This window comes from Drosophila kikkawai, chromosome 3R (assembly GCF_030179895.1).
Source record: "Drosophila kikkawai strain 14028-0561.14 chromosome 3R, DkikHiC1v2, whole genome shotgun sequence".
NCBI classification, from domain to species: Eukaryota; Metazoa; Arthropoda; class Insecta; order Diptera; family Drosophilidae; genus Drosophila; species Drosophila kikkawai.
Genome location: NC_091731.1, coordinates 24999851 through 25022905, shown reverse-complemented (window position 1 = coordinate 25022905; position 23055 = coordinate 24999851). Strand labels below are relative to the sequence as shown.

At 42.5% G+C, this 23055-nt stretch overlaps 3 protein-coding genes across 3 annotated transcripts; 2 read left to right on the top strand and 1 right to left on the bottom strand.

The window, feature by feature from the left end:
* Positions 1 to 679: 679 nt before the first annotated feature.
* Positions 680 to 3197, top strand: asun (integrator complex subunit 13 asun). Its single transcript, XM_017182340.3, has 3 exons — positions 680 to 2443; positions 2499 to 2804; positions 2864 to 3197. Exons 1-3 carry the CDS (start codon positions 837 to 839, stop codon positions 3057 to 3059), a joined length of 2109 nt encoding a protein of 702 aa, XP_017037829.1. The 5' UTR covers positions 680 to 836; the 3' UTR covers positions 3060 to 3197.
* An 867-nt stretch (positions 3198 to 4064) lies between these two features.
* Mst89B lies at positions 4065 to 5498 on the top strand. Its single transcript, XM_017182308.3, has 3 exons — positions 4065 to 4251; positions 4306 to 4536; positions 4593 to 5498. The coding sequence occupies exons 1-3, from the start codon at positions 4179 to 4181 to the stop codon at positions 5396 to 5398; spliced, it is 1110 nt and encodes a 369-aa protein (XP_017037797.1). The 5' UTR covers positions 4065 to 4178; the 3' UTR covers positions 5399 to 5498.
* Positions 5499 to 5529: 31 nt separating this feature from the next.
* On the bottom strand, positions 5530 to 9948 carry Mat89Ba (nucleolar protein 6 Mat89Ba). Its single transcript, XM_017182296.3, has 6 exons — positions 9528 to 9948; positions 8027 to 9471; positions 7854 to 7964; positions 6555 to 7795; positions 6089 to 6495; positions 5530 to 6023 (listed from the first exon to the last, which is right to left on the bottom strand). Exons 1-6 carry the CDS (start codon positions 9558 to 9560, stop codon positions 5610 to 5612), a joined length of 3651 nt encoding a protein of 1216 aa, XP_017037785.1. The 5' UTR covers positions 9561 to 9948; the 3' UTR covers positions 5530 to 5609.
* Between the last annotated feature and the right edge of the window lie 13107 nt (positions 9949 to 23055).

Sequence of the window (23055 nt, the reverse complement as noted above, 5' to 3'; positions counted from 1 at the left end):
ATCCAAGTACCCATAATTGTCTCCGGCGTACTTGAAGAAATTATCACAGGGATCCGTCTGGTTGTCGATGAAACTCAGCAGACGGCTTAGAATCTTCTCGTTTGGATTGGGATTAGGAGTGGGAACCACAGGTTCCGAGACCACTACCGCCAATAGAAACAGCACTAGGCAGCCAATCCACTGATTTGCTTTTATGTGGATCATTTTTGGGAAACAACTAATGGCACCATGTGAAAGCGAAGCTCTATATAGCATCATCCGAGGCAACTGATAACCGATCCGTGGTGAATCTAATTTTATCAATTATTTCGAGCTTTTATTGGTTTGAACTTTTTTCTTATAATCTTTTTTTAGCGTACAATCATCATTTAATATTAAAATTGTATTTAATAGCTTCTTGGGAAAAGCTTAAATTACAACAAACAAAATTTTAAACCAGTTATATGATTCTTCGGAATTATCTGCATATTATTCTATGACAATAACATTTTTATAAACACTAAATTAACGACTTAACAATTTTAAAAGACGCAGAACAATTATTCAAAATTCAACCCAAAGCTTTTTGTCGCCTAGTGTGCCCAGATTGGGTCGGTACTTAAAAAATACTAGAACGATGTGACCAATTCCGCGTTACATGTTTATCGATGTATCGATATAAGTTTCTCGCCGGCTGAAACAGCTGATCGCTCTGTAAACTAATCCGCGAATGTGTTGCTTTCATTTATTTAAATTAATTAATTTATAATTAAAGATTTTTTTAACGCTTACGAGAATATACACAGAACCGGGGTGGCCAAACGCGTAGCCAAATTTAAGTGAAGAAGGCTTTCCCCATGGCAGGACTTGCAGGATCCGCCGGTCGGAGCACCATGTTCGAACGCAACCAAAAGACCATTTTCGTGCTGGACCACACACGCTACTTCAGTATCGCCAGCGAGGAGTACATATCCATGGACTTCCTCAAGGGGAAGCCAGCGGATACCGGCGGAACCGGAGTGGGCAGTGCTGGCGGTGCGGGCGGCAGTGGAGCCCAATTCAGCAAGAGCCTATGGACATGTGCCTGCGAATCGTCCATCGAGTACTGCCGCGTCGTCTGGGACCTCTTTCCGGGCAGGAAGCACGTACGCTTCATCGTCTCGGACACGGCGGCACACATCGTGAACACCTGGAGCCCCAGCACTCAGAACATGTCGCACGTGATGAACGCCATGGTGATGGTGGGAGTGCCATCGCGCAGCATGCCCCAGTCCTCCGACTACTCGGTGATCCACGGCCTGCGAGCCGCCATCGAGGCGCTGGCGGAGCCCACGGACGAGCAAATGGCTGCCTTGGCAGGCGGCCGACCTGAGGAGCTGCCACGCATACCGAACGAGGGTCGTGTCATCTGCATTACTTCGGCACGCGACAATACAAGCATGAAGAGCCTGGAGGACATCTTCAACACGGTGTTGTTGCAGCAGAACGCTCTGGCGGCAGCGCCCTCCAAGAAGGGCTTGGCCATCGACCACTGCCATCTGGTTATCCTCAACATTGTGCCGCTGGGCGTCGAGTCTCTGGTGACCAACCGCAGCCTGCTCAAGATCTCACCGCTGCTGGATGTGGAAATACACACGGTCAGTGCACCGAATATCTCCTACAAGCTGACGCACCTTATTTTGGACCACTACGATCTGGCGAGCACTACGGTGACCAACATACCGATGAAGGAGGAGCAGAATGCCAACTCCAGTGCCAACTACGACGTGGAGATTCTGCACAGCCGGCAAGCCCATTCGGTAACCTGTGGCTCTGACTTTAGCCTGCCGACGAGCATTAAGCAGGGCGCCACCTACGAGACGGTGACCCTCAAGTGGTGTACGCCGCGTGGCTGTGGCTCGGCCGATCTGCAGCCGTGCCTGGGCCAGTTTCTGGTGACGCCCGTGGACGTGACCTCGCGTCCCAGCTCCTGTCTGATCAACTTCCTGCTGAATGGACGATCCGTGCTGCTGGAAATGCCGCGCAAAACCGGCTCCAAGACCACCAGTCACATGCTATCCGCTCGTGGCGGTGAAATCTTTGTCCATTCGCTTTGCATTACACGTTCCTGCATGGATGAGGCACCGGCGATAGCAGACGGGCCCGGCGGACGGGTGCCTGATTATCGCACTGCGGAGCTCGGCCAGCTGCTTAAGATGTCGCGCATGTTGCCGTTAAAAGCGAAAGATCCGACATCTTCCAATTTGTCGCGCCGCCTGCCTCGCTACTTCCCACTTAGTACCAGCTCCACGATTCTGTTTCACCTGCAGCGGCAGATTAGTTGGCTGCCGCACTTCCTTCACCTGCTGGTCAAGGAGGACATGGACAAGCAGGACGAGGTTCGCTGCCAGCAGCATATCCACGAGCTCTACAAGAGTGCCTCACGCGGTGATGTCCTGCCCTTTACACACACCAATGGAGCCAGGTAGGGGGAAGAGTCTTTATTTAATTGAAATAATTTTATGACATTTTCTCTGTAGGCTTAAACTCTCCAAGGCCAAGGACCAGTATCGCTTGCTTTACAGGGAGCTGGAACAACTTATTCAGCTGAACGCCACCACGGTGCACCACAAGAATCTACTGGAGAGTCTGCAGAGTCTGCGTGCCGCCTATGGCGATGGGCCGCTTAAATCGGAGACGGGAACCAGCCTTCTGCGCTCCTACACGGAATCACCGCTCTCGCCTGAACGGCTGGAGCCCATTAGCAGCGGCAGTGCCAGTGGCAGCTCCAACTCCAATAGCTTGCTGAAGGCCAGCAAGCGACGCATGTCCAGTTGTGGACAAAGGTGAGGCTTCTAAGCTTTTTTGTTTTCCTAAATCATTATGAACTATCTCTATCCGTCAGATCCCTGCTGGACATAATCTCCTCGGCGGAGCGAAGTCAGTCCAACAAACGCTTGGACTTCTCAGGTCGCCTGTGTACGCCTCTGGGCCAGGTGGCGAAATTGTATCCGGACTTTGGCAACAACAAGGAGAAGGACTCCCTAACGACGGCGGGCAATTCGGGGTCAAATGTCAAGGAGGAATCAATACGGATTTAAACTAAGAGCGATAGTAAACTAGAAGTTTCAATTCAGTTTGGTGTTGCATTCAAGTATTTTTCTGTGAGCTTCTAAAGTTTGGACCATATTATCCTTGATTCAATTTCAACAAAACTATCTAAATGCCGAGAAAACTTATATTTTAATTGCTTTTGCTAATTATTCCTTATTGTGAAACTGCCTCAATCTGAATTCGCTTTTGATTCAAACTGCATGTTATAAACTAATCTACATTTTAGCGTGTGTCTAGAATTTAGTGTTTACTTTTACTTCTTTTTTAAAATTTATTAAGAGGGTAAAGTGAAGTTTAAGAATTGCAAATAAGTACTTTTTATGTCTAAGAATTATTTTAACTATTAGTTAGCTTTAAATAAATTTTAAATTAAACCGAAAAATGTATACATTTTTTAAAAATAAATTGGGAATGTAAACAAAGAGAACATTTTAAAAAAAGATGTATATATATATTAATTTGAAATTTGAAAAGGTTTTATATATGAAAAAATATGACAATACATTATTTAATTTAAAAATTTCAATTTTAAAATTTTTTAATTTAAATTTAAATAAAATTAAATTTAATTTAAAATTAAAAAAAAAATTGCAAAAACAACTAAAGTTTGCTTAATGAAATATTATAAATAACACAAGATTTGAGCAATTTTTTGTTTTTTAATTTTTGTTTTAAAAAATGTTTACAAGTCTTCAACTTATAGGGAATCTCCTGAGTCCACCAAAACATCCGGTATCAAAAAACTATATTGCTTTTGTTAAAGGATAAGTGTCCTGAGGTATCCACGTAGCATTTTTATTTTTAAAAAAAATTTTCAGATTTTTTTTAATCAAAATTGGAAGACAAAACCCCAATGTTTGATCAAAAAATTAAGTTAATTTGTTCAAAAAATAAAAAAATATATATATGAAAAGGAACATTACATTAAAATCTGAGAATTTTAAAGTGATTTTTAACGTTCCCTAGCAGGCTATGCCCCCCAAAGTGTCATTCTTCAAAAAATTTCGTTTATTTCGAAAAGAAATGCTTACCCCAAATTTTTAAGAATAAATTCCAAATTTTTAAAAATTACTAAATTTGTTTATATACCAGAGAACCCACTGATAATGGCTAATAATATGAACGTGAGGCGACATGTGGTTCAAGTGTCCGAGACCCCGGTGGGCCCAGCTGTGCAATGTGAGCTGGAGCTAGCTCCTGCGACTTTTTTATATTCGCTTTCCTTTTTTAAAGCTCTATGCATTGTGGGTAATGATGTGTGCGCAGTCACCCAGCAGGATATACGAAAAGTAGTGGACTTCCGGATGTTTACCCTCAGCCCATGTCTAGAGGGTGGTGCCACAACAATTTTGCTGGATCTCTTTGTCCAGGAACCGCGGGAGGAGGTCAAGCTAGCCAACAATCCGTATGAAAGGCGAGAGGTTCTGAAGGTATCCAAGACCCCGATGGCACCCGCAGTGCACAGTAAGCTGGACTTTGCTTTGGAGACTTATTTATACTCCTCCTTTTTCCTAATACAGTTCCCATTGTGGTGGGCAGTGAGCAGTATGTGGTGATCCAACAGGATATCAGAAAGGAGGTGGACATCCGAATGTTCACCTATAGTCGCTTGGGTTCAGTTACTGCGACAACAGCAGTTCCCCTAAATGTTTTTGGTGGTCCTGTCATGAACCTGCAACCTTGCTTTCCCCAGGCTCTGAAGGTTCCTCACGTGTCCATTGATCCCTGTAATTTGCATATTGAAATCCCCAAAAAGCCAGTAAACGATGTAGCCCTGGGCCGGTCCAAAAGCCAACTCTGTTACAGCGCTGGCACCTCCACCGAGGGGTTGATGAAGAACAATGGCAGCCAGCACTGTCCCAAACGGGAGGAGTGCCTTTCGAGCTGCCAAACTCAGACCAGTCCGCCCAGTCGAGATGCCAAATTGCAGACAAATGTGGCTTGCCAAACGCAGCCGGCCACTAGATGCCACGGATGCAATACCTCATCAAGCCTGCAACTGGTCAAAGGGGAGGAGGTGGAAGAGGAGGAGTGTGAAGATGAGGAATCGCATCCATGCCACCCATGCACCGACCGGGAATTCTTGGTGCAGGAAGGGCCTATTCTTCGGAATTGTCCGCAGGAAGAACCCTGCACATCCCGTCTAATGGATATGGAAGATCAACGGCGCTGCGACTGCATAAGGTCAAGGATCTACGCACAGAGATTGGCCGAGCTTGAAAGGCAAAAGCAGCAGGATTATGACACTACTCCTCAACCACCTCCACCGAAGGAGTGGTTATCAGACTTTGAAGAGCGGAAGCACAGGCAAAGAAATAATAGATAGAGCCGTCACGTTTCACCTGTTTTCGATTGAAGTTTTTAACAAATTCATACAACTTTGTAGTCCTTTTTAATGCAATAATAAAATTTGTGGCCTAACCTAAGCATCATAATCTTTGAAGACCTTTATACTCATTTAGTTTATACTCATTAAGCTTTAATATATTTGTAAAACTTAAAAAATAAAGCTATTACTTTTCTATGCCTGCCTAAAACTAACTCGAAGTCTTCCTAACCGAGGAATTTCTGATGAGCTGTTTCTTCTTTTTAACGGGTTTCTCCAGCTTGGCATCGTCGCTTTCACTCTGCACCTTCCGCTTGTTGGGGGGAGCACCCGATGACTCTGGGTGATTAAAGTACCGCCTGGGCTGCTGGTGCTCACGCTGCTCTCGTTTCAACTCCTCCGGAGTGGAAATGCGCAGGTAAAAGTCCTTTAGCAACAGTTTAAAGTCCTCCAACAGGGTTTCCTTTAGCACTTGGACCTTACCATTGCCGCACGGTGTGCAACCTTGCATTTCGGTGACCTTGAATGGCTTGGGAGCGAATTCAGTAGGCGGTCGCCACACTATGGCCAGCTCCTTGCCGCCATGGGGATTGTAAAAGAAGGCCGCAAAGTCTGAGTAAGCTGACTGCAAAACAGAAAATAAAGCAGGGCTGTAGTACAGAAAAGAGACTGCCTGGTTGGTTGGCTTACCCTCAGCTGGTTCACAATGTCCGCCACGCGATTCTCTGCTCCCGCTCGAGGCAACTCGAAATTGGGCTGGCCAAAGGACACGAATGGTGAGCCCAGGTCATAGCACAAGCTATTGCGCACCAGATCCGGCTTGAGTTGTATGACCAAATCGTAGCCCTCGTTGGAGGCTCGGAACAATTGGGCAGGACGCACGAACCGTAGATCCTTTGACATCAAACTCGTCTCAACGATCTCGAGGGCATGTCGGGCAAGTCGCGTCACATGGCCCAAAACTCGCTGACTGGGTGCCTCATCCGATGTCCACAGGCGACCGACATGCTGTTGGTCGTAGGAGGTGGCCACCACCAGAGGAGGATAACTCTGACGGTCGCTCCGATAGCTGTGCTCCAGATCCGCAATTTGTTGTTCTGAAAAATTAATCTCGAATAAGAACATTTCAAGAGGAAACCTCCAACGGACTCCTCACCTTGCCAGCTGTTGTTAAAGTTGAGCAGGAAGAGGTCTCCGTTCCAGTCGCTGTGCGCCAACAGCTGCAGGAATCGAATAAAGCCTGTTTGGGGCGCCACTATGGCCTGCGGTGCGTGACGCTGCTGAAAGAGATGCGCCACCAACAGTTCGGTGGCCATTGCTGGCCACAACCCATCGTCCAGCAGTTGGGTGGCTAGCCATCGCTTTGCCAGGAGCACCGTGGGACCGAAGGCAGAGTGCGTTTGATGAAGCGAATGCAGTGAGCCCGTTACCTTAGGCAGAATGTACTGCTGACGCTCCAAGTGTCGGCTGGCCGGATTGTCCACATACGTTGTAACGCCTTTTTCGGTAACCTCTTGCTTGAGCAGAGCCAACTCCTTACTGTGGGCCAGTTCAATTAGGAAACAGAATCCCTGTTTGAGCACCAGGAGACCTTTGGCGGTGATGGCCCATTTAAGCAGGCATTGCGCCTCCAGCTTCTCGCCGATCTCGATGAGGAAGGCCATCTTTAAGGCACGCAAGGCGGCCAGTTCGTTGGGCCACTTGCCGCTCTGGCCCAGCTGAATGACCACCCGCTGTACATGGCTGGCAAGGATGCGACCATCAACAAGGCGAGCCTGTGGCAGAACGGGCTCCGGCTCACAGTAACGGAAGACGGGTGAGATGCCCGATATGGAGACTATGTCCAGAGGCAGATCGTCCAGGCCATGGAGTTGCCGGGCCAACTCATCGTAGCAGCGTATCACGTGCGGACTCACTGCCTCTGCGTCCGTGTCCTGGACCAGAGGTAGCTTTGTCTTAAGCTTTTTGATCTTATACCAAGGAGACAGCTGATAGACCTGATCCAGCTCGGCGGCAATATACTGCACATCCTTGCCCTCCACCTGCAAATGGTGCTCCAGCAGATGCAGGACAATCTGGCGTACAATCAGCCGTTTCTTGGAAGGTGAATCCTGCGCAGTGCCCCAGACCACGGCCTCGGTGATGCTGCCGTCCTGAAAACGTCGCAGATTTGATTTATCGCCCCAAAACCGTCGAAACTCGGCGGCTCCCTCGGGATCCTCGTTGGCAGCTGGACCCTTGTTCAAGACCTCGTAAGCATGCTCAGGATTGAGTATCAATCCGAGTTGAATGTGCTTGCCAATCACGGGAGCTTTGTCGTCCACAGACCAAGCAGTTGTTGCCGTTTCCAAAGGTAGAATGGCCTGGACACGCTCACCCAGTCCCTTTTGAAGGAGCCTATAAATTAAGCCTGTTTAAAGGATGATACTTCTTTGGAAATGCTGCAGTTACTCACTCTGTCAGCAGTTGGAAAAGCTGCGGATGTCCATATTTGGCATAATCGTACTTGAATCTGGGTTGGGAGTGCAGCATGAGCATCTGATTGATACACGAATAGTTGGTGATCCTATATAAGTCAAGAATTAGGAATTAAAATCTTGCATTAACATTTCCCAAAAAGTTACTAACTTGAGGATATTGTCCACTCGGCTGTAGAGCGGACACTTTTGCATGAAGATGTGCGGAAAACTGTTGAGCTTCATGTCGTTGAGCAAATCCACCGCCAGTTTGGCCTCCGCTCGGACTCTCTGATAGAGCGATAACGGTAAATTGGAGCACAGATTGTACTGGCCAGTGATGTCCATGAAGCAGACATCATAGAAGCTGGCCGACTTCTTGCTCGCATCCTCCTTTTGAACTGAAGCGGGCGCCAGACTAATGCCGCCGCTTGTCCAGTCCGTGTTAGCTAGCTGGTTCCATACGGTGCGCGCCACCTGGTAGCTGCTGCTCGACTGATGCAGGATCCTCTGCTGGCTGAGGTAGACAATAAAGGCGGCCAGGATGTGGGAGCCAAAGCCGCTGTAACCAACGTCTAGCTCCCGCTGACGCAGCCAGACTTTAAGCAGCAGAAGGCCGTCCTGAAAGTTGCGTCTGCCCTTGAAGGCCTTATCGAGGTGAGCCTGATTCTCGGCCAGCGTCAGATCAAACAGGACGTTGGCATTGTAGTGCTGTGTGGAGGGCAGCGGCTCCTCGCCTTCGTCCCATTCGTCGCCGTAGAACGCGGGGCGTATGTTGTTGTTCCAGGGCACAAACCGGCCCGGCTTGAAGCTGCTTAGCGGGGCAGTGATGAAGAGGCGAATCTGGAGATGCTTTGTCACTTGCTTAGCCACCGGCGTTAGCTCCAGAACGGGCTTGAGTGGATTGTTGGCATGGTAGTTGAAGGCAAATCGATCCTGGCTGTATTCCGAAGACTCCCGCATCCTCTCCGTCACATAGGTGAGGTACAAAGCCCGCTTTTGGTCGTAGCGCAAGTTAAGATAGTCCTCTTTATGAAGGTTCTCCTTCGGCATTTCCAGGGCCACGTCCACCACAATCTTGGGGCCCAGCAGCGTGCCAGTGGAGGCGGCACCTATTAGGAAGGGTTCCCTGGTGGGTTTGGAGAAAATAAAGCCCGACGCCTTCTGGGGCAGACTCAGGGGCACCTCCAATTCCGATCGCTCCATCAGCCCGTCTTTCAGCTGGCGGGTGAAGGCCGTGAAGGACTCCAGCCAGCTCTCAATGAAGTCCGTGTACTTGGATTTTAGCTGTAGCTCCTCCAGCATTTCCTTGACCTGGAGCTTGAAGAGATTGGAGTGGAACAGATTGCGGGTATCGCGCAGCTCCTTCATCTCCTCTAGCGTCGGCGGCTTAACATTTTTGGACGGATCATTCTGCCTGAACTTGTTCTTCTTCGCTGGGTTGGAGATGTTGGTCGCTGCTGGCAGTGGAGTCTTTTTGGAGAGCGTGGGCTCCTCGAAGCCATCGTCACTGCTGGCGGTGGGCTGCTCATGGTCACTGTGATCCTCGCCAGCGGAATTCAGATCCAGAACCGAGTCCGATCTAGCGGATTTTGGTTTTGATTTCGCTGTCCGCGGCTAAATCGGGAAAAATATTACTTTAATATTTCTATTACTCATGTGGGCTTACTTACCGCCTTCCCTGGGTTCCTTTTAACCTTTAACATTGTATATTTTACCGCAGAAATCGAATAATAAATTATTTATTATTTGGAAAGAGAGAGCGAAACTCGCACGTGTTGCAATTTGCGGTATTTGATCTGCGGTATTTTATTGCCTCTGTTCGGGTGATGGTCACCCTAGTTGCATGCAGTATCATTTTTTAGGCCCAAATTTTGAGGTCAGTCGCGACAACAAACTGTAAAAATCAAACGTAATTCCGATCGAGATCCTGACTAAATTTATTAAATTTGTTCATAAACTAGCACATAATATAATAAACTATTTTGCAAAGTTAAAAGTGGCAAACTTCCATTCTTATTTATGAGGTTTTGCGTGTAAGTGTGTGTATACTTGATCCTATTTTGAGCTATCAGGAAACTACGTGTTTGCTGCTTTTATGTATAGATGGGTTAAATGTTAAATTAAAAGTTAAAAACGGCAGTGCAGAGTGGTTTTTGATCCAGATTTTAAGTGTAGATAAACAAAGTTGCCGGCTAATTGGCCATGCCAATCTGCGGTATTTTATCCAGTATTTTGCCAATGATAATTTAATTTTAGTACTCAAAAAGCAATGGTTTCAAATGTTTATAGTTTCTAAACCAAAAACAAACACAACCAGCGAACGAATAAAATTATTGTGTTCGAAATATTCAGTTATTTGTGTGATAACTTCACTCAGTATTTTTACATCGCGCAGCATTTCTGGTTTTCGTCAGCACGGTCATACCCTGTCTCAGTCCGTGGTTGAGTGTGTGCTGTGTGTGTGCAGGCAAGGGAAAAAATCGCACCATTTTCTCGTGCTCTTGCGTGCGTTTTTTGGTCTATTGAGGACAGTTTAATTGAAAATCGAACCCGAACAAGCCAAGCTAAATATGTAAAAAGTAGTGCTTTAAGTAGTTACCGAGGCGCCATCGTGAGAAACCGACAACCGCACACAGCTCCAAGTCAGTGTGAGAGCAATTCAAATTGCAAAAATTTAATTCGGTCCGAACGTGTGTAACTGTGTCTGTGCGTGCGTGCGTGTGAGTGTATGGGTGGAAAAATGAGGCGTAGTGAAAATGCGTGCAAAACTGTCTAAAAGGTAAATCGCCAAAATCGAGGCGCCGAATTAATTACGCGTGCAAATGGTTCAATTAGGAAAAAATCAAAGCCGCCGCAAAATAATGATGCGTTGGCAGAAAGGCGGCCCATTGAAAAAAATATGGCCAAAAGTCGAGTAGTTACACCCTCTCTGCCTCTGGCTCTCCTTGGCTTTCGCCCTCTCTGTCGCTCTCTATCTTTCTCTCTCTGGCTTTAGCCGATGAGCGCTTTTTGCCTCGAACAACACAAAACGTGAAAATTTATAAAAATAAAAGAAACCACGTACGGAAATATTTACTTCGACCTTGCGCCCAAGACGAAGACTTATATCCAACATTTTACGTGTGGTGTGTGCGGGGGCAACGCAACTAATTGGCCTAATTTTATGGCATTTGCTTGGGTAGGCGTATTTTCTGCACCACGAAAATGTAACTTTCTTTAACGAAAGGCTAGAGTGGGTTAAGTGCGAAGAGTTAGAGCTTAATCCAATAAGCAATAACAAGCCAAGAAATTAAATGAAAATCAATGGGCATAAGCAAATTTAGTTAGTCTAGCGCGTCCGGTGTGACCAGGGTTCGTGTCATCTGGCAAAACATACCGGAAAATACCGCAGCAGCAGCAGCTCACCTGCACTGCGTTAAGTTTTATTTAATTCAATTTACATTTGTGTGAAAATGCATATTAACGATATTTTTCTTTTCTTTTGTTTATGTTTTACAGGGGCCTTGTGCTTAAAGCCAAACAACTGACCGGTTAAATTCGTAAATTTAACGACAGCATTCATCAGAAATTGTTTACTTACTCTCTTGCCTAACAAGTCACGGCAGCAAAGGCAAACTGAATGAAAACATTTCGGTGTGTTTTGGGTTTGTTGTCTCACAGAACGTTGGATAAAATGTGCAAAAGTGTGTTGTTTGTCAAATTGTTTAGCCAAAATTATTTGTTTACCTAGTTGTTCAGCGTAGCTCGAGACTGTTTTCCTTGTTTTCCTCGCCTCTGAACACACACACTTTCTGCAGCTCGATCAATCGTTCAATCAATCAGCCGGAGGATCCAAGGATAAGGAGAAAAGAACGAGAACGACAACGACTGCGAGGGAGCGAGAGAGCAACAGGAATAATAATTCTACGACAAATAGCCCGCCTTTTGACATATGTACACATACCTACACGGCACACACATACACGAACAGACTAGCAACAAAAATAACTAAAAAATTCAAAGAGATGCTGCTCAATTTTCATACTTAATGTCAAATAACGCAACAGCAGCAACAATAACATCAGCTAATACCTACAGCCGGAAAAGGAAAAGGAAAAACTGAGAGAGCGAGAAGCGCGCATATACACCTGTCAGCTCGCAGCTCAACCCAGCCATCCAGCCAAGTGGGAGTGGGGAGGCGGATCTTCCGTTTAACCGTGTGTGTTGGCCGCATGCGCGACATGCGCGGATGCTAAGTGAGTGTATGAGTGCGAGTGCGTGCGCGAGTGCTCGTGTTCCAGAGTGCGTGCGTGGGCGTTGTGGATAATTCGCTCAATTCACACGAATCCTCCAGATCCTGCAGAGTCGCCAGCTTGTGCTGCCGGATCAGCCCTATCGCTAACGCTAAACAACAACAACAGACGCAACAGCGGCCGCAGCAACAAGTTCCAGCCGATTAAAATTCATTATCAAAATTCCCGGAACGGCGATCGAGCCTCTGAGTCAAAATTCAACGGAGATTAGCTAGCGAATACCTGGTGAAATGCAGCGACGCGAACGGCAAGCTAGGTGAGTTGAATGTCCTACCGAACACGCTTACAATTCCCATGAATGAATTTCCGATTCGTTTAATCGATGGGAGTTATCCCCAATTTACCAAATTTTCCTAAAAAGAGCCACCTACTAGAGCTTAATTTTTACGCACATATATTGACTTCTGGTGTTTGCCCGATTTTTAGGACTCTGGGGATCCTTTTTGTCATTTTAGTTTAACCTCAAATCCAAAATTGTACGTAGACTTGCTGCGGAAGAGTGTTTTTCTAATGAGTTTCTTATAATCTACATATGTATGTATGTATGTATATAAGTTGGTTAACTCACCTATTAGGCTAAACATATAAACGGATGGATATTTTTATAGCGATAAGATTAGGCCCAAGAGCAAGTGTTTTCCAGTTATTGAACTACTTATTATCAAAACGTTTCTCGGGTTTGGTTTCTTAATTTTGAATTCTTATACTTTAAGAGAATGTATTAATATTGTCATTGCGGAAATTATGCCACCTGTGTCGGACGCAATCGAATATAAACCCATATGTTGGCTCTGTACAGTGGGCACAATTTGAGTTCTGACCCTTTTTTCCCCCCTGTATCTTCCTTCAAGGATTCTATTTTAATTTAATTTAGTTTGTATATTAGGTTAAAGGGAAATAAAAACATTTTATATGCATTCGGTATGGAAAACATCAAATTTTCGCGCCTGCACTGTACTTGTTTAAAAGTTCAACCATCGCTTGAATGTGGTTTTTATTTTGTTTCTGCCTCTTTTTTTTTGTTGCCTAAAAGATTTTATTTTTAGCCAAAGAGATTTTTCTATTTAAAGTGGGGTGTTTGATTTGATTTTATTTTCGCAACTGTTTCTTCTGCTTTTGGTTTATCTTCTCTCTTGGCACGCCATACAAGTGAAGAAGAACACGAAGAGCGAAGGGGTTGAATGAAATGGGTTTCCAATCCAATACATAATACCCACAGATGTGTGTGCATAATAGATGCCCTCGGACAGTGTTGTGCGCTATGTGTGTTTATGTGTAAGGAAGCGGAAATACCCACACATAAACACGATTGTGGGCAGTAAAATAGGAATACATATTGATTTTAAAATAATGTTAAATTTTTTTTATGTCCACATTTTCTAATAGTTTTAAAGTTATAGTGATTTTTGAAAGACCTCTACTTTTCGTTTTGTTTCCATTACTCATTTCTACATAGTGTGATAATATAATACCTTTTTTTACCTCTGGTGTAGGTGCACTCACGCACTTAATAAATGTTTTATAGACATTTTAGTTGATCGGCCTCCTTGTGTCAGGCCAACGGAAAGAGGCGGTCTTGCGCCTTGGACGAGGATGTGATTGTGGATGTGGGTCTGAAGTTGTCGCTGTCGATGATGTTACCTTGTGCCTGCTCGCATATTGACATTTCTAGGCTCTTCCTCGTGCGAGTGTGTGAATGTTTTATAGTTCTTTATGCGCACGTCTGTTTGCCATTGGGTCTCCCCAATGTTTGCTGTCTGCATTTTTGGGTCTTCCAGGGATATTTACTCACACAAAACACTTGTTTGCTCTTCGTCCATCACAATGCGTCCCAGTTTATCGGGGAATGATTTTTCGGCGATTCATTAGTCGCCCTCGAGGGATCGATGATAAGCTACGACAATCTGGGGAACAATTCCTCAAGACTATTAATCCCAGGCTTTAAGTTTAAGTATTTGTAAATAAAAGGTAAAGGAAATGAAAAAAATCATTGCTGGCTTTTTAAAAATCATGTAAGATTACAATATTTATTTTCGAATATTTTTCTTAAAACATTTAATCGGAAATAATAGGTTTTTTCGTACGAATATTTAGTAAAAAATCTTTGATTTTAAACTCTTTGAAAAGGCCTTCAAAAAGGTATGTTTTAGGATATGGCATCCCATAACTGATTCCAAAACCAAACCATATTTTGTAGCATACTTAACGTTGCGATTTTGAGTAGCATTCCCCAAATATTTTTTTGTATACCTACATAACATATTTAAGATACATTTTCAAGTTTGTTTAATCGAGGAAATTAAAGTCCTTCAGCATTCGGCGACCTCGCTGACTGGGTTAAGTCATAATTTCGTTGTCGATTGGGCGAGCCTTCTACCTTAAATGTTTAACCAACAAAAACAGAAGAAAGAAATCATGTTACAACATTTATTTTACACATACTGCCTGTGCGCTACATAATAAAAGAAAGCAAAAACCAACTAACAAAACTAAAACTAACGTAGTTGTGTTGCCAACCAACCAACCAACGAACACAGATACACATCAACACACGTGTGGCATTTGTATGTATGAACATTTCCACACATTTTAGACGGAGACAGCGAATGTAACGTAAAACAAACTTTTTGTATTACTTTTTATTATTTAATAGCCAGCTGAAATGGAAAGGGGCATCCGGGGAAGATGGCGAGGTGCTTAACGTTGGGATAACCTAAATTTTGAGTTGGCAACGAGAACAACAAGCAACACATAACTGTAACAGTAACGTAGGCCAACCCAGGGTTGCCACCTGCCACCCATTGGGGGGAGAAATACAGTCAGGTTTCCCTAGTATTGATGGTATATAACAATCACTTATTTTAATTTACATTTACTTAATTTTAACAATAAATAGGTTTTCAAGTCGTTAATTTCCTAGATATTGATTGTCTTTATAATGCCACCTAAAATTTATTTGGCTTAGGAAAAGATAAAGGATTTTAAGTCTTTATGAAACAGATTCCGTATGTAGTACTTAGTATTAGTTTTACAGATGCTTGACTGTATCGAATGAAAGAAAGAGAACCGCAGAAAGAAAGCCAAGTTGCGTGTGGCGAAAAGTAGCTTCAATAATAACAACACAAGGAAACGCTGATGTAAAGTGAACGAAAGCGAGAGGATAACGGAGGAAGATGAGTAGAATGGTGTGTGGTTCTCGGGTGGCACTTGGAGTGGGGACTGGGTGACCAACAGCGAACAGCAGCTGTGGCGGCACACAGAAACAAGGACAAATTGCGGATTTAGCAAAAAACAAAATATAAAAAAAAGAATGTGAATGTAAAAGCGGGCACAGCGAAATAAAAAGCAAAGCAGACGACGACGGCAACGTTGACGATTTCCAGACTTCCAAGTGACCCATCAAACACTACACCACACTCACGCACGCACTCTGTCACATACATACATACAAACTTACGCATCAGGGCACTACTTACCGGTGACGTCATTAGGCTGTTGTCGCCTGTCAATCGCTGGCTCCCTCCCCTTCTCCCTGCGTCTTTTCCTTCTTGCTCCACAAGTGAGTGGGTGTACGTCTGTGTGAGTGTAGAAAAAGAGGCAGAAGGCCGAACAAGATTTCGAACGATTAGCAGCAAAAAGAAATAGAGAAGAAAACCGATGATGCGAAGCAATATCCAAAATTGAAGAAAATCCAAGTTCTTAATATAAACTTATACGAGAAATATTATACTTATGTACATAAATTTAATTTGCAATGTTCTTCAGACTTCATTATTTATTACAAAGCTAGAGTTAAAGTAAATTCTGTCAAAAACTCCATTCTGAGCTAGTAAAATCTAAAGAAATGGTACTTTTTGTAGCAAAAAAGTATCTATGTCAACACTGCGTATGAGTTATTCAATTGAGAGTAATTTCCTAGGCATAGATTAAGATAAAAGGATTGTTTTTTATATTGCTTCACATAACTGTAAAATCAACAGTTAAAAACTAAGAATTCTTATATTATACTATTATTTTTGTCAAATCTCGCCGAGAGTTGAAAATAACTAAAAGAAATAAACGTTAGAGGAGGCGGTTTTTCTTGCTGTACTTGCATTCTACAAATTCAAAGTCCGAATGAAATGCACATTGCAAAGAGGCGACATAAGCAAAAAGGCAGCAAACAAAAAAACCCAATAGTGTAAAAATTTCATCTAATTAAATTAGATGCCAGTCATGCTTGGGGCCCTGTGTGGGCGCCAGTAAAAGTCTGTCAAACAAATCGATAGGAATCCACCGTCAAACAGCTGACACAAAGCTTTAACAGAGCCTCTTTCTCTGTCCTCTTGGGGTTTTTTTTTATACACGTGAGCCTTTGGATCATCAGCAGTGACTCATCAGGTTCTTCTATGTAACCGGAATCCCGAGAATCCTTTGGTATTAGGACAGAAAAAGAAAAAAAAAATTGTAACCCCTGAGCTGTCATAAAGCACAGCATTAACAAGTGTTGGCAATAGCGTTGGGTTGGGTTTAACGAAATACAAAAAAGAAGGAAAAGACTTAGAAATGTTGTAATGTAATGCATAAAAATACAAATTTCTGGCCTTTTAAAAGTATATAATAGCTAATTAGCAAGTACTTATTACTTATTTTTTGTGCAAAATCGCTCCTATTTTGTTGACTGAAACACTTAATAACTGAATATGGACGAACCCAATAAAAGCCGCTATATAAATATGTGAATCCACAAATTTTACCCAATTATTCCAATTATTTAAAACCTGAATGTATTAATCACTTTCAAAGTTTAAAGGATTTATTGATTAAAAAGCTAAAAGGAAAAAATACATCAAAGAGTTGATAAACTGAATCAAGTCGAGCTTTAGTCGGACTTTATTTTAATGAATAATGGAACTCATCCAATTACAACACCGCAATCTCTTAGTCGGGGTTTTACATTACACTGAACTCAATATTGAAGTATTACTCATTCAAACAGCTGTGCTAGTAAACAAGAAAGGAAACCCCCACACATATATAATAAAACCACGGCCCATAAAAGATATCTGTTTAAGGTACCGATTTCAATGGAACAACAATAAGTATTATTTATTTCGTCTTGCAGCGATAACTGTTTCCAGTCAGCAATTAGACATCTTGACTGCGATAAACACGCCTACGATTTGATTAATAAATTTAATGATTTGTTTTGGCGAGCAATCAGAGTTTCGAAATCAGTTCTTGGCTGAACTTTTCTGTTTTTCTCACTTTTCAACACTCGAAATTTCAAGAGCAGCCAGCAGCGCCAAGCAAGAAAATGAAAAGGGACAAGTGCTGTTCAAGCAACTCAGTTGCCTGCCGGGCTCAAGTTCCCTTTTTTATTGCTCATCCCCTGGAGCCCGCTTTGCGTTAATTTCTCATCTCCGTCTGGGGTCGGGGTCTCGGAATTTCTCGAGTGGAGCGCACAGCGAACAAACAGATTAGAGGGGTCCTCCTAACAAGTTGCTCAGGTCAAGTCTGGTTTTCGTTTGAGTTCCCTTTGTTTCCACTGCGCGTTCCTCCTTTCTGCTATTTTTACCCCGTATTTGTTAATTTTCCGGGAGTATATCGCATCGTATCTTAAGTTCATGCCATTTTCAGATATCTAAAGGATTATTTTTTGGGCATGGAATTAATTGATGATATTTAATTAAAATTTGTTGTGTGTGTCATGGTTATCAAAATGAGTTCTTAGTTACTTACGCATCTACTTATCCTCATAATTAAAATGATATAATTATATTAGAATTTTTATTTTCGGATCGAATTTTCTCTTTTTTACCAACAACATCCCTGCTAAAATAAAAGGCGCTTCGATTTCCAGTCAATCTTTTTCGGTTTGACAAAATGACGCTGGCTTAATAATTCATTTAAAAGAAAGGGCATTTGGAGCTTAACAACACTTTGCAATGCTGGCCATGTTCCTGTCCTGACCAATTTCGCTAAAGATGAGGCGACAAAAAAAGATTTTAGTCATTTTAAATGAACAGAGTCTGCCTTGGAACTCTCTTTCTGTCTTTCTCCCTCTTCTTTTTTCTTTGCCTCCAAGATTGTATGTCTTGTATTTCTTCTTCTTTATGCTTCTCGCCTCTGCTGATAATGAAACAGCAACAGCAACTGGTTTTTTCCTGGTGCCATTGATTTGGTTCTTGCGCCCGGCTCGTTTGCTGCTTTTTTGTCTGTTTCACTCATAATTGTTTTTAATTTTCAAAAACAAATAAATGTCGCTGGAACGAAGCAAACATAAATTACATTTTAATTAATTAATTGCCATCGGCCACCAAAGCAAATAACAACAACACCAACGGCAACAGCAGACACAGCAACGGTAAAAGAACAACATTGGTTGGCCATCTCTGTCTCGCCTCTGTAATTGAGGTCAAATGCGCGTAGTATCAACTGCAGCAGCAGTAGCAGCAGCAACTGTGCGAGACGGTGCGATGGGGGCAAGTGCGAGGGCGAGAGAGAAAGCTCAATAACCCCAAACGCAAAGTTGTTGCTCGAGTTTTGTTTTTGCCGTTTCTTTATTTCGATGATTACAACACGCACATGTGTGTGTATTGATATGCAGTTTAAAAAAAAAGCATTCAATTGAAGGTTAAATCACGTGAGAGCCTTAACTAAATATTTAATCATTTAATTATGACCGGCGAGTATCGATACCTGAAACTCTGACAAAGCAAATGTTTGCGCAGTTGGTTCGGATGCGATTTAGTCGGTGTATCGTGACAGTGTAACCCCCCCCCCCTCTGCCCAAAAGGGATTTTTTTTTACGTTGCTTGTGCATGAATTGGAATCGTTTTAACAATATAATTTATTAGTTTGACAATAACATTTATAACATTTACCAGTGCTATGTTAGGCATACAGCTGTCTCGCTTATCGCCGTTTATGTACAGTGGCTCACAGCTTATTTCGTGCAGAGGTAAACTTGAAATTCAAACTTGTATATCTGACATACTATAGGAGATATGAAAAAAATTTAATCGCAGTTATGTTAAGTAGGGCTTAAGCATTTATTTAAGCCCTTGGTTGTTTTTCAATTCCACTAGATAACGATAAAAACTTAAAAAAAACGAAAAATATTGGTTATTTTTATGTCACAGCTTATTTCGTGCAAGAAAGTTTATCTTAAATATTTCGGTTTTTCTTAAACTTACAAATTTTTTTTGTCTTAACTTTATTTGATGACATTCTCTAAAAGAGTTTTAATTGAAGAAATCAACTTTTCTGAGGACTCCTTTGGAATCTTGGACCATTCTTCCAAGGGGGCTGTTTTGAGACCATTTTTATAAGATATCGACCTCTTGCGGATGCCCAGATCCAGAATCGCACACAAAATCTTAAGGACGATATGGTCTGGTGACTGGGCAAGTGGATTCACCACATTAGGGCAGTTCCATATCAACCTGGTCTGCACAAGAGTCGATTTTTGCTTTGGGTCATTGTCATGGTAATGTCAGAAAATACCCTTTGGGCCCAATATATCGGCGATCTGGAGCAAGTTATCCTTCCAAAGTTGAGGGTACATATTCTAGCCATATTTCCCTTGATGAAAACCAGGTTTTCAACATCGGTTGCCGCCATACACGCCCAAACCATGCGAGTACCACTACCGTGCTTGGCTGTTGGGGATCGGTTCTTGTGGTGGAGCTCTGAAATTGATTGTTTTCAAACATATTGCTCTCGGTCCGACCTCATAAATATTGAATTTGGTCTCGTCTGTGAAAATGAATTCATTCCAGAACGAAATCGAATGAAATTATGTGCTCGTTGGCCAATTTAAGCCTGCACTTCGGATTTGTATTGGTTTCGAAAGGCTTTTTCCGGGTTACTCGGCCTTTAAAGATGTGTTCCCGTTATAAACGGCGGACGGTTTCCACAGAATACTTTTGGGCCATTTCATGCCCAACATTTACTATTAGTTTTGTCGCCAAATTTTTTGAATTAACATTAATTTTCCGGATAATTCACTTTTCCTCAAGCTTAATAAAAATTTGGTTAGGAGCATTTCGGCCAATATCTGCCTCCCGATTTTCCCGATTGAAGCTTGGGATGATTTACTGAACAGCACTTAGGGTAAGGTTAATTATTTAAGTAATATTTCGCCAAGTTTTTCCATTTTTAAAATGATAAAGGACCAATTCCCGCAGTTTGATAGTCGTGCGGAGCGCATTTTGGTAATTCACAGAAAACTGTATTTTCCTGTGATATGAAACGCATCGGAGGGATAAATAAATTAGCTGATATCGCATCCAATGAGTTACAAAAAGAATTAGCTAATTTAAAATAACAATTTACAAATTATATGTACCCAAAGTTTTTGCACGAAATAAGCTGTGACATAAAAATAACCAATATTTTTCGTTTTTTTAAGTTTTTATCGTTATCTAGTGGAATTGAAAAGCAATCAAGGGCTTAAATAAATGCTTAAGCCCTACTTAACATAACTGCGATTAAATTTTTTTCATATCTCCTATAGTTTTTCAGATATACAAGTTTGAATTTCAAGTTTACCTCTGCACGAAATAAGCTGTGAGCCACTGTATGGCATGGGCATGAGTCACGCACTCACACCCTCTCTGACTATCTCTCTCTCTTTCTCTCTCTCTCTCACTCTTTTAAGAAATCCCACAGTTGCGACTGCGCTCAAAAAAATCCATTGAGATCGCTAGAGCTTCTCTTTTGCCGGCTTTAGTTCATTTTACCTATTTCTTCTTCTTCTTGTGCTTGTTCTTGTCGTGCCATGTGTGCGTGTGTGTTTGACAGGTGCGTTTTGTTTGTGAAACAAGTACGCTTGCGATAGTTTCGGCCTCTGACGCATGAAGCGCTCGCTCTTTCTCACTTGCTCGCTGCCGCTCATTATCAGTTCTGCTTCTCCCCTGCAGCGCGACCAAAAGAAGCTACAAACAGTAATTACATACTTATACAAAATGCTCATTTGCCGCATTTTCATTTTCACACGCTCACAAGTGTTTTTAGCGCGCTCTCATTGAGCGGTTCTTTCGCTATATTTCACTCCTTCCACTTCCACTCATCTCCATTGGTTTTGCGTTCTCGCTCTCTTCGCTTTTGAGAGAGTCCATTCGGTAGCCTTCGGCTCAGTTCGGGTTTTGAAGAAACCTATAAATACAAGTGCAAGCGACTCATTCGGAAAAAAAATGTTAAAGATACTTTTCATTAAAAAGAAAGGTTGTAAACACATTTTAAAAACTCACGCGTTCCGCGATCGTTTACGTTTATCTTTACTCTAAATATTTTGGAATAATCGTTTAATCAAGTTCCAGTGTGATATTAGTGGAATAAGAAGTAACAAACAGAATTATACATATATTTTGAGGAAAAAAAAACCGATTGCGATCGTATTTTTGCAACTGGCTATCTTCGTCTCGCTCGCTCGCGCACCGAGAATTCGTGGTGTGTTGTTGTTCGTTTGTTAATCAGTTTATCGCTGTGACGTTGAATAATAATTTGTGTTTGCTCCAGTTTCATTTGGAACTAAAATTGGATTTTTTCTTTGACTGCAGCCACGTTTTTTGCTCCCTGTTGCGCTTTGTTTACGTGCGGATGTGTGTGAAAAGAGAAGAATAAATAAAAAATAAAAAAAGTGACTGTCAAACTGTTATTCCATACACTTCTTATCTTATTCAACTGGAATATTATATGTGTATATTGTGTATTCCGGTCCCATATCCCCCGCCTTGCTCTCGCTCAGCTGTGTGTGTGTATCTTTTGGTTTTCCAGTCAGCTGTCCGTGCTTTATACTTCCATCTTCTGCACAACTTTAACGAGTTTAGTTTCCTTTCCTGCTGTTTTTGTTGCTGCTGTTTTAAGCACTATTCTTGGCTCGCTCGCACTTTTTCTCTTTTGCCTGCACTTTTTGTTTATTGTTGCTGCTGCTGCTGCTGTTACCGCCGCTGTTGCTGTTGCCTTTGTTGCTTTAGTTTGTACACCGGCAACATAAACTGGTTTTTCGAGTTATTTATGACTTTTTTCCACAATTTATTTTGCCTGCCTTTTCGGTATCTGTATCTCATACTCTCTCTTTCTCTGTCTCTCTTGTGCTCCGCTCTTTGCTTCTCTGTGTCTGTTTCTGCCTCTTTCTCTCTCGCACTCCCACTCCTTTGTCTCTTCAGACTTTTGACCTGCAAAAGAAAAGTAAATGAGTTTAAAAAATCTATATAAAAATCAAGCGCTTAAAAGCCTTGGGTGTGCGATCTTTGGCTTTGGCTTTAATTTCGTAATGTGGCGAAAGTTAAGCGCTTTTTTATGGATATATTGCAACATATTTTCTGATGTATCAGAAGCTTCTCTTTCGCTCTGTTTCTCGCACACACACACACTAAAACAAAACGTAGCGGAAATGACAAATTAAAAACATTTTCCACAACTCCAATTGGCATTCCATGAAATGCACAAAGAGCAAACACAAAAACGTACACAAATATAATTATCCATTGTACAATGTGTGTAAATCAAAAAGAAAAAAAAATAATAATAATGTCCGGAAAAATGTGAAAAAGTGTGAAATATTGAATATAAAACAAAAAAAAAAAAAAATCTGAAATGAAAATTTAATTCTTATTTATTTTCCAAAAATAACCCCCAAGCTCCTGATGTGCCAATATCTGTGCTAAAAGGTGTTTAAAATACCAAAAAGAATTTAAGTGCAACTTCTCAACTTCAACAACAACTAAAAATTAAAGTAACAACAAAAACAGCAACGAACGAGTGAACGGCCGAAAGAGTCAACAGCTGCTCGGTCACAGTTTGACAGCCACTAACTGAGGACTGCGCTGTCGCTGCTGTGATCCCCCGCGACGCTTTTCTTCACTCCAATTTCCATGCATGCGGCCCATTCGCCATCTCGCTTGCACTGAAAGCACCG

What these genes read in the sequence shown, in the direction of transcription:
- asun (XM_017182340.3), top strand. Translation starts at nt 837, where the DNA reads ATGGCAGGACTTGCAGGATCCGCCGGTCGGAGCACCATGTTCGAACGC. An exon ending in ACACACACCAATGGAGCCAG is followed by an intron (nt 2,444 to 2,498) that starts GTAGGGGGAAGA and finishes TTTTCTCTGTAG; the next exon opens with GCTTAAACTCTCCAAGGCCA. An exon ending in ATGTCCAGTTGTGGACAAAG is followed by an intron (nt 2,805 to 2,863) that starts GTGAGGCTTCTA and finishes TCTATCCGTCAG; the next exon opens with ATCCCTGCTGGACATAATCT.
- Mst89B (XM_017182308.3), top strand. Translation starts at nt 4,179, where the DNA reads ATGGCTAATAATATGAACGTGAGGCGACATGTGGTTCAAGTGTCCGAG. An exon ending in GGTGGGCCCAGCTGTGCAAT is followed by an intron (nt 4,252 to 4,305) that starts GTGAGCTGGAGC and finishes CCTTTTTTAAAG; the next exon opens with CTCTATGCATTGTGGGTAAT. An exon ending in GATGGCACCCGCAGTGCACA is followed by an intron (nt 4,537 to 4,592) that starts GTAAGCTGGACT and finishes TTCCTAATACAG; the next exon opens with TTCCCATTGTGGTGGGCAGT.
- Mat89Ba (XM_017182296.3), bottom strand. Translation starts at nt 9,560, where the DNA reads ATGTTAAAGGTTAAAAGGAACCCAGGGAAGGCG. An exon ending in CGAGTGGACAATATCCTCAA is followed by an intron (nt 7,965 to 8,026) that starts GTTAGTAACTTT and finishes TGACTTATATAG; the next exon opens with GATCACCAACTATTCGTGTA. An exon ending in ACATTGTGAACCAGCTGAGG is followed by an intron (nt 6,024 to 6,088) that starts GTAAGCCAACCA and finishes TCTGTTTTGCAG; the next exon opens with TCAGCTTACTCAGACTTTGC.